Source organism: Pollachius pollachius (genome assembly GCF_949987615.1).
Source record: "Pollachius pollachius genome assembly, chromosome: 4".
NCBI classification, from domain to species: Eukaryota; Metazoa; Chordata; class Actinopteri; order Gadiformes; family Gadidae; genus Pollachius; species Pollachius pollachius.
The window spans coordinates 9861485-9873376 of NC_136937.1; the positions used below are offsets into that span (position 1 = coordinate 9861485).

The 11892-nt window shown below is 43.6% G+C and overlaps 2 protein-coding genes across 2 annotated transcripts; both read right to left on the reverse strand.

Moving 5' to 3' along the window:
* Positions 1 to 385: 385 nt before the first annotated feature.
* zdhhc12b (zDHHC palmitoyltransferase 12b) lies at positions 386 to 4392 on the reverse strand. The gene is made up of 5 exons (XM_079734868.1): positions 4102 to 4392; positions 3847 to 3986; positions 3146 to 3241; positions 1499 to 1665; positions 386 to 822 (listed from the first exon to the last, which is right to left on the reverse strand). The coding sequence occupies exons 1-5, from the start codon at positions 4196 to 4198 to the stop codon at positions 501 to 503; spliced, it is 822 nt and encodes a 273-aa protein (XP_079590994.1). The 5' UTR covers positions 4199 to 4392; the 3' UTR covers positions 386 to 500.
* Positions 4393 to 4925: 533 nt separating this feature from the next.
* On the reverse strand, positions 4926 to 10169 carry uap1l1 (UDP-N-acetylglucosamine pyrophosphorylase 1 like 1). The gene is made up of 9 exons (XM_079734609.1): positions 9529 to 10169; positions 8882 to 9086; positions 8519 to 8694; positions 7881 to 8053; positions 7374 to 7567; positions 6917 to 7057; positions 6360 to 6539; positions 5762 to 5828; positions 4926 to 5513 (listed from the first exon to the last, which is right to left on the reverse strand). Exons 1-9 carry the CDS (start codon positions 9806 to 9808, stop codon positions 5427 to 5429), a joined length of 1503 nt encoding a protein of 500 aa, XP_079590735.1. The 5' UTR covers positions 9809 to 10169; the 3' UTR covers positions 4926 to 5426.
* Positions 10170 to 11892: the final 1723 nt, after the last annotated feature.

Below are 11892 nucleotides of genomic sequence, written 5' to 3' on the forward strand. Positions count from 1 at the left end.
TTATTCAAATTCAGTCGAGAACATCTTCACTTTTCCCACTCATGTAACTGGTTGACCACAAACCCTGGAACGGGTTCACCTCAGCTCGGGCGGACTGGATCTCCCCTTCAGGATTTGATTTGATCTGCTTCCGACTGCTGCACTGTGCTCTCATTGCCGGTTTCCCTTTGAGACACATCAAATACAGGGAAGCAGAACACACACACACACACACACACACACACACACACACACACACACACACACACACACACACACACACACACACACACACACACACACACACACACACACACACCTATGGGGTGCCCCTCACCAGGTTGAGCACATACCATACAGGCTCAGTCCTGATCGCAGTGAACCGGGTTCGAATCCTTCCCATGGTCCTTTGGTGCAATTCCTCCCCACCTCTCCCATACTTTGCTGTCTAAAAAAAAAAGAAAACCGTAAAAAAAATAAAAAAAATTCCTCTTTGCGATGGCGGGTCCTTCCGGGGCCGGTCACACGGGGTCGCTGCCCTCTCTGAAGTACACCTGCTCCCACACCACCGCGGACCCGCCCGGCGCACAGAAGAAGCCCCACAGGTTGCGGGCGGCGCCGCGGTCGAAGGGGTTCTCGTCGGCGCCGCAGTGCCGCAGGTAGGAGATGCGGTGGCGGGACATGAACTCCCAGGTGGTGGTGTTGAGGGAGACGAGGTAGAGGTGGGACCCCAGGAGCAGCAGCACCGTCAGCGAGAGCAGGGCCACCGCCGCCGCCGCCGCCAGCAGCACGCCGTTGGAGCGCAGCCACGCCTGCCACGTGCCCGCCGCACTGAAGCCCGTCCTGGGGGAGAGGAGACGGGACTTTAGGGAGCGCCGTTTGTGCGTTTTTTTAGAAACAAACACTTACGAAGCCCAGTGTCTGTCTTGTCACGTGCCGGATGTTTTTGGTTTTGTACTTTGTGGATATCCCTCTGTTGATCTTGTCCATTAATTAACGCACACACACACACATGCACGTCTTTTCGTGCACATACCCCTCACTTTTTTAGATGACTCCCTATTGGGGTGAAAAGAAAAGTCGGTAAAGAGCCCTGAGGGATGAGCAGTGTATGAAGGGCTGCACTATTTTGTCAGAATTATAATTGAGATTATCTCGCACGATATTGTGCGATTATTCATTGCGATGAAAAGAACATTGACTCAATTTGCCAACCTCGCCATCATTTCACATCAAGTCCCATATTGAGCTGTAGGGATTCCTCAGACTCACAAGACTCTAGCACTCTTAACACCAACGAGCTGTTACAGTTTGTAATTCAAGTACAAGGCGTCCAAAATTAAATGCATCCATTCGATTTTTCTCCTCTATTTTCATATCAAATGCAACCTTTCGGGACGCATACGCCCCAAAGCAATGCAAATTAGATTAGCTTTCGCACTATTGCACAATCACGCAATGAAGGGGGGCCGCCCTGACTGCATGCAGGGCGTCATGGAGGGGGTCCTCCTCCACTCACCAGGCCATGTGCAGCCCCCACAGCAGCACCAGCAGCTGGACGGCCAGGTAGAGCACGAACCAGCGGTGGTTCCGCTCGCCCACGCAGTTCTCGATCCAGGGGCAGTGGTGGTCATAGCGACGCACGCAGTGCTGACACGTCTGGCAGTGCTTGGACCTCATTGGCTGCTGCTTTGGAAACACGCACGCACGCGCGCACACACACACACACACACACACACACACACAGACATTTTCATAGATCATATTCGAATGGCCTATCTGAAATATTCAAAGAAATCTCATATAGTATTCTATTTGTTTAAAAAAATGTTAAAGTTGGAACATGGAATCAATGAACGCCTTTTTTTTTAAAAAAGCCTTTCATTACTACAAAATGTATCAACGCAAACTATTTCCCCTTATCACCTCATGACCTTGCTGAGGCTGCACTAGGTACTTTTCTCGTTCCCCAAGTTCTCAGAACCTGTTGAAATGAAGACGTAGCGAAACCCTGAGCATTGAATACTATTCCCCCAGCCTGTTCTCACCTGCATCATTACACAATTCCTTGAATGAGCGAGAGAAAGAGATTGTTGAGATAGGCCCTTGGCTACTGAAACCAAACACACGCTGTACTCTGTAAGAGTGTCAGAATGACGGTCCCAGACAACTGCCATGGGACTTAGTGGTAAGAGCGTTTGTCTTTCAATCAGCATGGGCTTAAAGAATCAACCCCTCACTGCTTTGACACGCTATGGTGTCTGAGTAGCAATGGTCCATCGACAGATGTACTGTACGCTTGCATCAAAGACTGCTGGGAAACGACCATTTGGCCCAAGAAATTCAAATCAAACCCGCGTTGTCGACAAAGACATTAGAATATTCCACAATATAATGTGTTTTCTTCTGCGGAATCGAGTTGGGGTGGTGTAACGGAGAACTTGGCTACGGGGATAATGCTATTGTTATTCTATACCGCCGAGCGCTCCCGTGTTAGATTGCAGGGGACGGCCGTGGCAGGTTCAAGCTGTCCATGACACACATGTATCGTCCCACAGTGGGTGACGTAAGGCACCGCTTCTCAAACCGCAGGTTCGGAAACAGGTAATGCACCCCAGTCGTTCTAAAAAAAGAACATTGCACGTTCAAACCCGTGTTTGTTGATATGTGCCCACCGAATACCGAATGAGGACACATCAGACCATGGAATAAAGTTGCAGTCAACAAATCACATACCACATCAAGACCACTCATATTCACCTATTGTAAATATGACTTCTTTTTTTATATTACCTATTTGTCTTGCACATTTGTTGGAATTGACAATAAAGCCGACTGTCAACTTGAACTTTGACCTTTGAAAGCAGACAATTTCAACATCAATTTTAACAGGCTCTGTTCATAGCTTTTGCATCTTAGGTCAAACACAGGTGTCGCTCATTACACTAATTATGGTTCCCTGGTACATTAAAGTAGCAGACGCACAATTAGCGTTATGAACGACACCTGTGTTTGTTGGCCCTACGATCCCCTGATGACAGGCTCTGTGAATAGGGACGGTTTCTGGCCAATTGTCTAACTAGGCCCCAGAGTCTGAGGACCAATGCAACCCACCACTGGGCCCTGGCTGAGGACGGTGGGAGTAAGGGCCGACGCTGCAGTGTACCTGAAGCAGGCAGTGTCCGCAGCGGCGCTGGCGCAGGGACTTGGAGGTGGGGGGAGGGATCATGTCCTGCTGCTCCTCTGTAGTCCCCAGGGTGAACTGTTAGCACAGGGGTCAGAGGTCAGGGTTAGGTGTTGGAAGAGCACCGGTATGGGAACTCACAGGATCAGGATGGCCTCACAACGCTACAGAGAGAGGGGACCAGAAAGACCCCGTCACTGATTCTCTTAACCTCTTAAATCCCACCGTATTGTGCCATCATCATATTTTGTGTTCATGGTTGCAATAAGAATTCAGAGGTTGCAAGCGGATTAGAATATCCAAATAAACAAGGTGTCACATTGCCAATGTTACTGTTGAATGCATTAACATTACATGCATACAATTACATGAATGCTGTCATCCAGGTACTGAGGTATAAGATGATACACACAAGACAAGAAAAGCAGTAATATACAGGTTAACTATTACATCATGGATCTCTATGCCTCCCATCACAGAACAATGAAAGCTGTCCTGTGGTGGGAAATAAACTGTAATAAAATTAATGTGTAGGCCTATTTATATTGTTCTTCAGGCTGTTAAATGAAACAGCAGTACCTCTATAATAGTTTTCCTTAAGTTAGTTCTACATCAAGTATTAACACTTTATCAACACACATCCTAAAATGATATGCCAATAGCATCATGCAAAAACGAGTCACCTGCAAACCGTTGTCATCGTTGAGGATGAATCCAGGGTCCATCAGGGAGACGGCGAAATAAAGCAAGACGGACACCAGCACCAGCAGGACGAAGAGCACGGGCTGAACAAGCCTGCCATTCTCTTCATGCTTCCTCAGATCTTTCAAAAAACAAAACACCACCTTCAGTAGACGGAATGTTGCAGGACAACAACAACAAACAGACGTCACAGCGGATATGAACATCTAATTTTAACCGCACAACGCGTCTCTTACCTGTATCATGCAGGAACAGGATGAGAGTGATGACCCATGTCAAAACAACATGAGCTGTTCGTACAAGGAACCCTGAGCCGAATACATTTTTGAACATCGTCCTAGCATGTTAAGAGCGTCAACCTCCGCGACTTCTCCATGGATCACAGTCCGCTCCCCTCCAGGACCCCCGCTGGGCTCAAGTGCGTCCGACCATGAGAGATCTAGCTAGCAAGCAGGCAGCCACTGCCCCAATAAGTTGTTTGATAAAAGTCCTTCATTTTTTACAATCGCAAAAAGCAAATATCCAAAAACAAAATAGTCCGCTGTACATCAAAAAAAACAATGCATAATGTATATCGCACGATCGTTGGATTTATCGTACAGCATCTGCGACGTTGTGTGCTAAGCGTCAGATTCCAAAGATCACACAGTTGACTAATTAATATTTAAACGTCGCACTAAGAGTCAATAAATCAGTCGACCAAAAAAACAAGTGCAACAAAAACAAAGAATATTGATACAATACTATAGAACGGTACAAAAGAGTCGTCGATCCGCTACTGTTTGTTGTAGATTGTTGTTATGAAGGTTCACTTTCATTGGTCTTCATCTGTCACGTGAGAAGCCCCACTAGTATGGCACGCTTAAGGGATATTTGATCCTTCCTCTCTTCCCAAAGCCTGTACTGTACTATGTCAGGTCCAATGACATCTGTACAAGCTTAGATCATAATGACATATTCGTAATAGCCTATACGTCTGTGCTATTCACCTTGTATTTTATCTTTTTTTTTACATTGCATGACCAACTTTTTTTTTTGAGTATATCAAACAAACCAGGGGTAAACACTAGGGTTTTAATTCACATTCATAAACAACAACATTTTAAACCGTCCCTTTTCATCCTTATAAAGCTGTATGTACTTATACAATATTTTTCATTTGAAATTTCTGTCAAATCTTTGCTAAGCACATTGAAATATGACCTTCGGTTACAATAATAACTATTTAAATAACTACATATGGGCAATTATTTTAAACAATGTTTAACATATAGAACATTTGAAATGCTGGCGGATGACTCATTGCATTAATGGAACACTGATTATTTGTTTCTATTTGGAGATTTGCTTCCTACTCAACCCTCATTTTATTTAAGAATAATTTTGCTGATCCCTTTTCTACTTTTACCATCTTATTTATGATTTAACAACACTTAAAATTATTGTGTGCCGCATCCATGCATGGGGTAACTCACTACAATGATTTATTTGTGTTGTGAACCTTTGTGCAGCAAGCCAATAGTCTACTGGCTGTGATGTCCAGAATATATAATGTGATGTTTCACAGAGTTGGCAGGTCCTTTGCTCTCTTCTCATCCAGAATGAAGGGCGATGGTAGGGTTGACCCTCTCAGGAGCAGCTCCAGGCCCTACAGGCAAAAAGAGAAGCCAAGTGTCATTGGTCTATTTTGCTACTGCTCCCAGGCTATCTATGTAGGGTGATGTCATTATATCCAACATCACATCACATCACATCAATTTATAAATGAGGAACAATTCAGTGTTATTTCTCATTTAGACATTGAAATCACATGAAAGCACATTACAATGCATAAGCTTAGAAAGACATTGATGTGGTTTAAAGAGCGCACAGAAGGCGTTTAGTTAATGACCTCACCTCTCCAAAGTAGGACACTAGAGGGGAGATCTCACACCGAACAGGAGGATCTTCTTCAGCTGTCACCCTACACGAAACACACGAAACACTCACTTTGTGATATACATTTCACGTTACATAAGGATCTTCTATGGCTGTCACCCTATATGAAACTCAACAAGCACTTGCTTGGTACAGTACATTTCCCTTTACCAGTTGAAGAACCAAAGGGTTGGCATCCCTGCGTTTTTTACTGAACTTGACTGTGAAATAACTTGCTTGAAGCGTGCTTAAATTGCAAGTCGATTCGCAATGCCATGAAAAAAAAAGGTTCATTATTTCCTCGACACACTTGGTCCTCTATAGTTGGTGGTGGTCCCTTGAACGTTAAATATGATTAAGAAATGATAAGGCTCAACATTTCGATCCCACTTGCCTTTCACGCAGCTCTAGATTGGTCTTACCTTCAGTTACGCTGCGTTAAAGCTAGTTCTAGTTCTGTTTACGCCACACTTTCCTTCCACATAATTAACTGCAAACCTGCAAGTGGCTCTTTGATACAAAGTTTGCTTAATTTGGACGTGGGTATATTGTGATCAAACAGAGCTCCGCTAAAGACCTGGTGGGCGCAGTCTTCCCGTGGTCGTCTGAGAAGAAGGCCCCAGCCGCCAGGGCCCAGCGGTAGTGCTGCCACAGCAGGGAGCGTCGGGCCGTGGTGGGGGTGTCTGTGGGGGCGCCGTCTGCGTTCTTCAGAGGAGAGAACTCCTCCTCCCGTACCACCTCAAAGGCCACGAAATTCCTTATGACGAACAACAGAGTGAGGAGGTTTTACTACGAGCTGTTCGAGTTCGAACTACATTAAATCCAAAGAAATTGTTTTGCTGTCCATGTGCAAGACTTAATGTCACATAATGAAAATGTAAAAAGACAAGACAAAAGTTAAGAACAGACAATCTTACGCACATCATTACAACTGGTATCATGGTATTACAAATTCCTATCTATTATATAAGCTGATAGCTGTTGGAACAAATGAGATGTGTCGTCAATTTCCTGATGATAAACAAAGAGGGAGATAATGCAGAGAGAGAAGCACACAGGCACAGACACACAAACACACACACACACACACACACACACACACACACACGGACAAACATTTGTGTCGTAGCCCACCGTGCGAATGGAAAGACGTCAAAAACGAATTTCTCCATCTTGATGCCGTTAGGTTTGGAGGGTTTTACATGATTTCCACATTCATCAACGAAAGGAACCTTCTTGAGTGCAACGTGTTGCTTCAGTTTGCCCTGGTGCTCCCTGTGGAATAACAAACACACCCACACAAAGGCACCGATTATCAAGGTGAACTCGGACTTAAACTCAACAACATGAGCTTGACCTAAAATACGAAAACAACATTAATCAAAGTAAACATAAATAATAAATCACGAAAACCTGAGAGTCCTAAAAAAGATTGTTGGACATTTTTGGTCTAAATCCATCAAGTAACTCCTCAAGTATAATTCACCACCCCCTCTAAAATTAACCTCGGTGTAAATATCTCCCCTTATTTAGTTTGGATGGAAACAGATCTCCAAATAACCATGTGTGTACTGAAGTGAGAGCCTCTTACTGTGCGACTTCCTGCAGAAAGGCCCTGGTGAAGAAGTGATTGCAGATGTTTCCAGCGCTGAACACCAGCTCTCCTCCGGCCCCCCTTCGCTCCGCCGTCTCTGGCCGGATCTCGCTGTACTCCACCACCTGAACCACGCCGTCCACCCTGCACACCAACCCCACCGGCTCGCTGGGGGACGCCTTCGGCACCACCTTACACACACACACACACACACACACACAGATTATGTCAAAAGAGTACATTCGATAGCTTAGAGGCTGTTTTTAGACCAATTTCACCTAAAAGCAATTCACATCATGTGTTGATCTTCTGTAAGGCCACAATCATAAAAAAATGAAACAATGAAGTCCAAGCCGGAACCCCAACACTAAACCCTAATATTGCATCGCAATATTGACCGAATCGCAGTATGGTCTCGGCCCTCAAAGCTCTGTCCCATCGTATGCTGAGGTCCCGGCTGATTCCCGTCCCTATCAGGATCCTGCCATCCCTCGGCGTGTGTACCTTGGCGCCACAGTCGGCTCCTCTGCTCACACAGAATCCGATGAAATGGGGGTCTGCCAGCTTCACCAGGATGTTGTCCACACAGTACACGTGGAGGTACTCCACCCCTCGCCCCTCCATGTCCTCCAGCACCTTGCTGTCCAACAAGGCCTGGTATAGACCGCCGTTTCCATCTAACCGGGAGCGCACAGACTTTTTAGCAAGATATTTATCGAACGGAAGCCTGATAGTTTACTTTCTTTTCACTTTGTAATTCAGTCTGAGCGTGTCTTCCGTCTCCGGAAGTTTTTAGAGACACACGATATTTCTGGAAGTATAATTAAAACAGCTTCAATAGTAGAATCCATAGACTTTTAAGATACCTTAAAGGCAAAACAAATTGCCTTGGGAGTAATCGTGTTGGTGTCTGAGATCGTTATGGTCACGCGGATTCTGTCAGTATATCTTTTTTTCATGAACCGCCACAAAGATGCTGAGTGGACAAATGAATTCAGCAAAAACCCAATACCACTTAACCAGGTGACACCACTTTGTGTAAAAATATAGTATTCCCCTAATGTCCATCTTTGATCTAAACACTGAATTTCCCCACTCAGCTGGGATCTAGAACCAAGATTGCTGATTGGAAGTGTCCGTACCCGGTGCCATGGCGATCTTCCCTTTGTCCTGCAGGAGGACCTTTCCATCAAAGGTCACGGCGGGGATCATCCTCTGCTCAAACATCACAACGTTGGACGGATCCAGGCCGAAGTAATCGTTCTCCTTGAAGAAACTTTCTGTGGGGCTCAGGGTGAATTCGCTGGTCATTATGTACCTTAGGAGTACAGAGTTAAACACACAGATACACACATGTGATTTGTCAGTGTATCCTTCTTAATCAAAGTAGATAGATAGACAAAAGCTAATTCCGCTTCATCAACTCTTTGAGACAACACTCAACAGGCTTTATGAGGCTCTTTTTCAGACTATTCTCAAACTATTCATCTTCTTTGAAATCTTACCATGGGACAGTGCATTTGGTTTCATGTTTCAAATCTGCCAGATTCTGTATTTTGCGAATGCGTTCCGACTGGATTTGGTAAAGGGTTTTCCCACTTGGGAGCCCTACATCGAACATCCCTTTGGGGTATGGGACACCAAGTCGCGTGCCCTGACCACCGGCCAAAAGCAGAACTCCAACTCTATTCTCTGAGATCTGCAACCACCCTGCGAAAACATGATGTCTGGTCAGGCAGGAGACAAGCTTTTGGGAAATTCTAACCACAATAAAATGCAGTTGCATGTCTTTTACAAGAGGGGGCGCTAATCCCACTGTTATATTTTACAGTTAAACATTTCTCTATCATTATCATTTAGATTACGTTTATTTTATTTTTTTAATTACGAGTGCATTTGTGACTTTAAATCTTTTTTTTTACTCAGATTAATGGATTCCACTCCATCTCGACAGCTGAGATATTCAAGGTTATTTTGTTGAAAATAGACAAAACACAACAAGGTAACAAGTCTGCATGTTGTAGGTTAAACAAATCTTAGACTGAAGACAAAGATATTGTAGAATACACGAGAAACGTAATTTCACATAAGCTACGTTAAAAAAACGTAGTTTATGACCAAAAAAAAAAAACGATCTACCAGAATAGAATACCTTCATTTTCCCACTGAACAAGGGTGGCTTGATCACTCTTCAGGAGGCTGCCCACAAACTCCTCAGTGACCGGCTCTATGTGCGGATCCACTCTTTCAGGCTGGGACGCCGCAGCAGAGACCGCTTCTTCGCAGTGTCGCTTCAACGCGTTCAGATCCAGTCCAGACAATTCGATGAGAAAGTCGTTCCTCTCATCCTCAGACAACTCGGACCAGAACTGAAGAACGTGAGATTGCCCTGCACGACCTAAAAATGATTTTACCTCCTCCAACGAAAGCATTTTGGTTCCTTTTTAAGTATTTTTCCCCAAGTGGGTCTCTGGCTTGTATGTCTGCAGGATATGAAATGTCCCGGACTGCTGTTTTGAGGCAGAGGTATATCTACGAAAACCTCGTGACAGAAGCAGGAACAAACAAGGATGTCTTGTGATGATCGAGTGTAGCTCTATCCAGACTCCAAGCAAAATAGATTGTCATACGCGACAAGTTCGCACTTGTAAAAGACATGCATGGATTTGATTGAAAAAAACAATGTCGTCGTCCCATATAACTCCTTTTCTCGAGTAACCCTAGCCTAGACAGAAGTCGGTAAACTCGACTGGTATTTCGTTTCGAGCACTACGATTTTAGCTGACTGTGGAAAACGGTTTACGCCAACTAGGGACCGTCTTAAACTTACATTTTAGAAATCCGCGCTGAATTGAAACGTCGTTTAAACGTGTACTAGATCATATACGATTATGGAGATTATTGGCTATTGGGTGACGCCCTTTTTAAGGATTTGAAGTCGCAACGATTCACAGGATATCTTGGTTTTGGTCCAAGCAATATATAATGAAAACATACTATGTTTCATGCAATTCGGACATAACGGAAACGGACCCCTAAATGAATAATTGTTCAATATTTGCCAAACTTTCCACTCAATATATTGACGCCCTCAAAGGACATTGGTTATGGAGAGACACAAAGTTGATACTATGAATGCAGAACACATTTATTGAACAGAGGATTGCATACAAGCATTTATGATTTACATTCTCTCCATGGATGCATTCTACAACAAAATAATCTCAAACTCATTATTTTACTTGTCAAATACACTCCGCACCTTAAAAGAATACAAATATAAATATATATTATATAGATATTTCTCAAATAGATTTTGTTATAAACTACCTCACCATAAGACGTAGAACTTCCCGGTCTTCTTTCAGTGTATGCAATATATAATTTCAAGTTTTCTACAGGTGATGCAAGATAAGGCGTTACTTTGAGACAGGAGCTAGCATTACAAACAGATTGTGGATTTCTGCAGATACTCACATCTCACAGAAGCCCTAAGTTCCATCATTGTATTTCCTGTGATCATTGTATGCATAGAGCAAACTATGTCAGGTTAAAGGATGTGCATTGGCCTCCATAAGGTCTACCATTCGCCTTCTTCTCCGCAATATGCCAGCATGGTGTGACAATCATTCATGAAGAGTAAAATCAATTGACTGGACCTCAGCAATAGCTCATTTTGAAAACTGCAAGCAAATTCAAATAAAAAATGTTGGTTGTTTTTCAAATTGTCTCATGCAATTTAAAGGAAGTCACTACTTATACAGAATATGTAAGGAATCTTATTGTGAATCCAAACACAATTCCTTGGTACACACGTACCAGGGTAACATGCACACTCACAATAAAATGCAACAGGTCAAACGTCCTAGATCCCCAACTATGTTCATGCTGTTTTTGTCCAACAATGAGTTTCAACTTCAATTGAAATGTACCTTTGTAGATGTTCAGGTCGACATAACTACTAACACTAAAGAAATACCTATATTAATACTTAAGAGATGATGTGTGGAACGTTGAATATGAATGAGTAAGAATATTAAAATGTATTTGCTTAAAATCTGTGTCCATAAGCATGTAGCTGCTGTTACCACCCCTACATTCCATAACCACACCATTAACCCCCTACCAAACACCATAGGGATAAAACGTATCACTTTAAAGCCAAAGAACACATAATTAAGGTAAGGGAAACAAGACAATTGGATTGCTTAATGCATCACAGTTTTCAGTCATGTTACACTTGTGTAGGAATAAATAAAACAAATACACAAATAAATAACCGGAAGGTTTTCACGGGAGTAAAGCGGAGTACCTTAAAGTGCATTCAGGGTATGAAGGACTCCCCTGACCAAGCATGGCAACCACTGAGGAAGAGCTTCACGCTATCCACACACAGCATTGAGATATGGATGTCAACGTGTTGGTACTTCTTAAAATGTCCCTTTAACAGTACATTTGTATAATATACACTAACACAAACTGCAGTGAAATAAAAAGGAAAGAATCAAGCATTTCC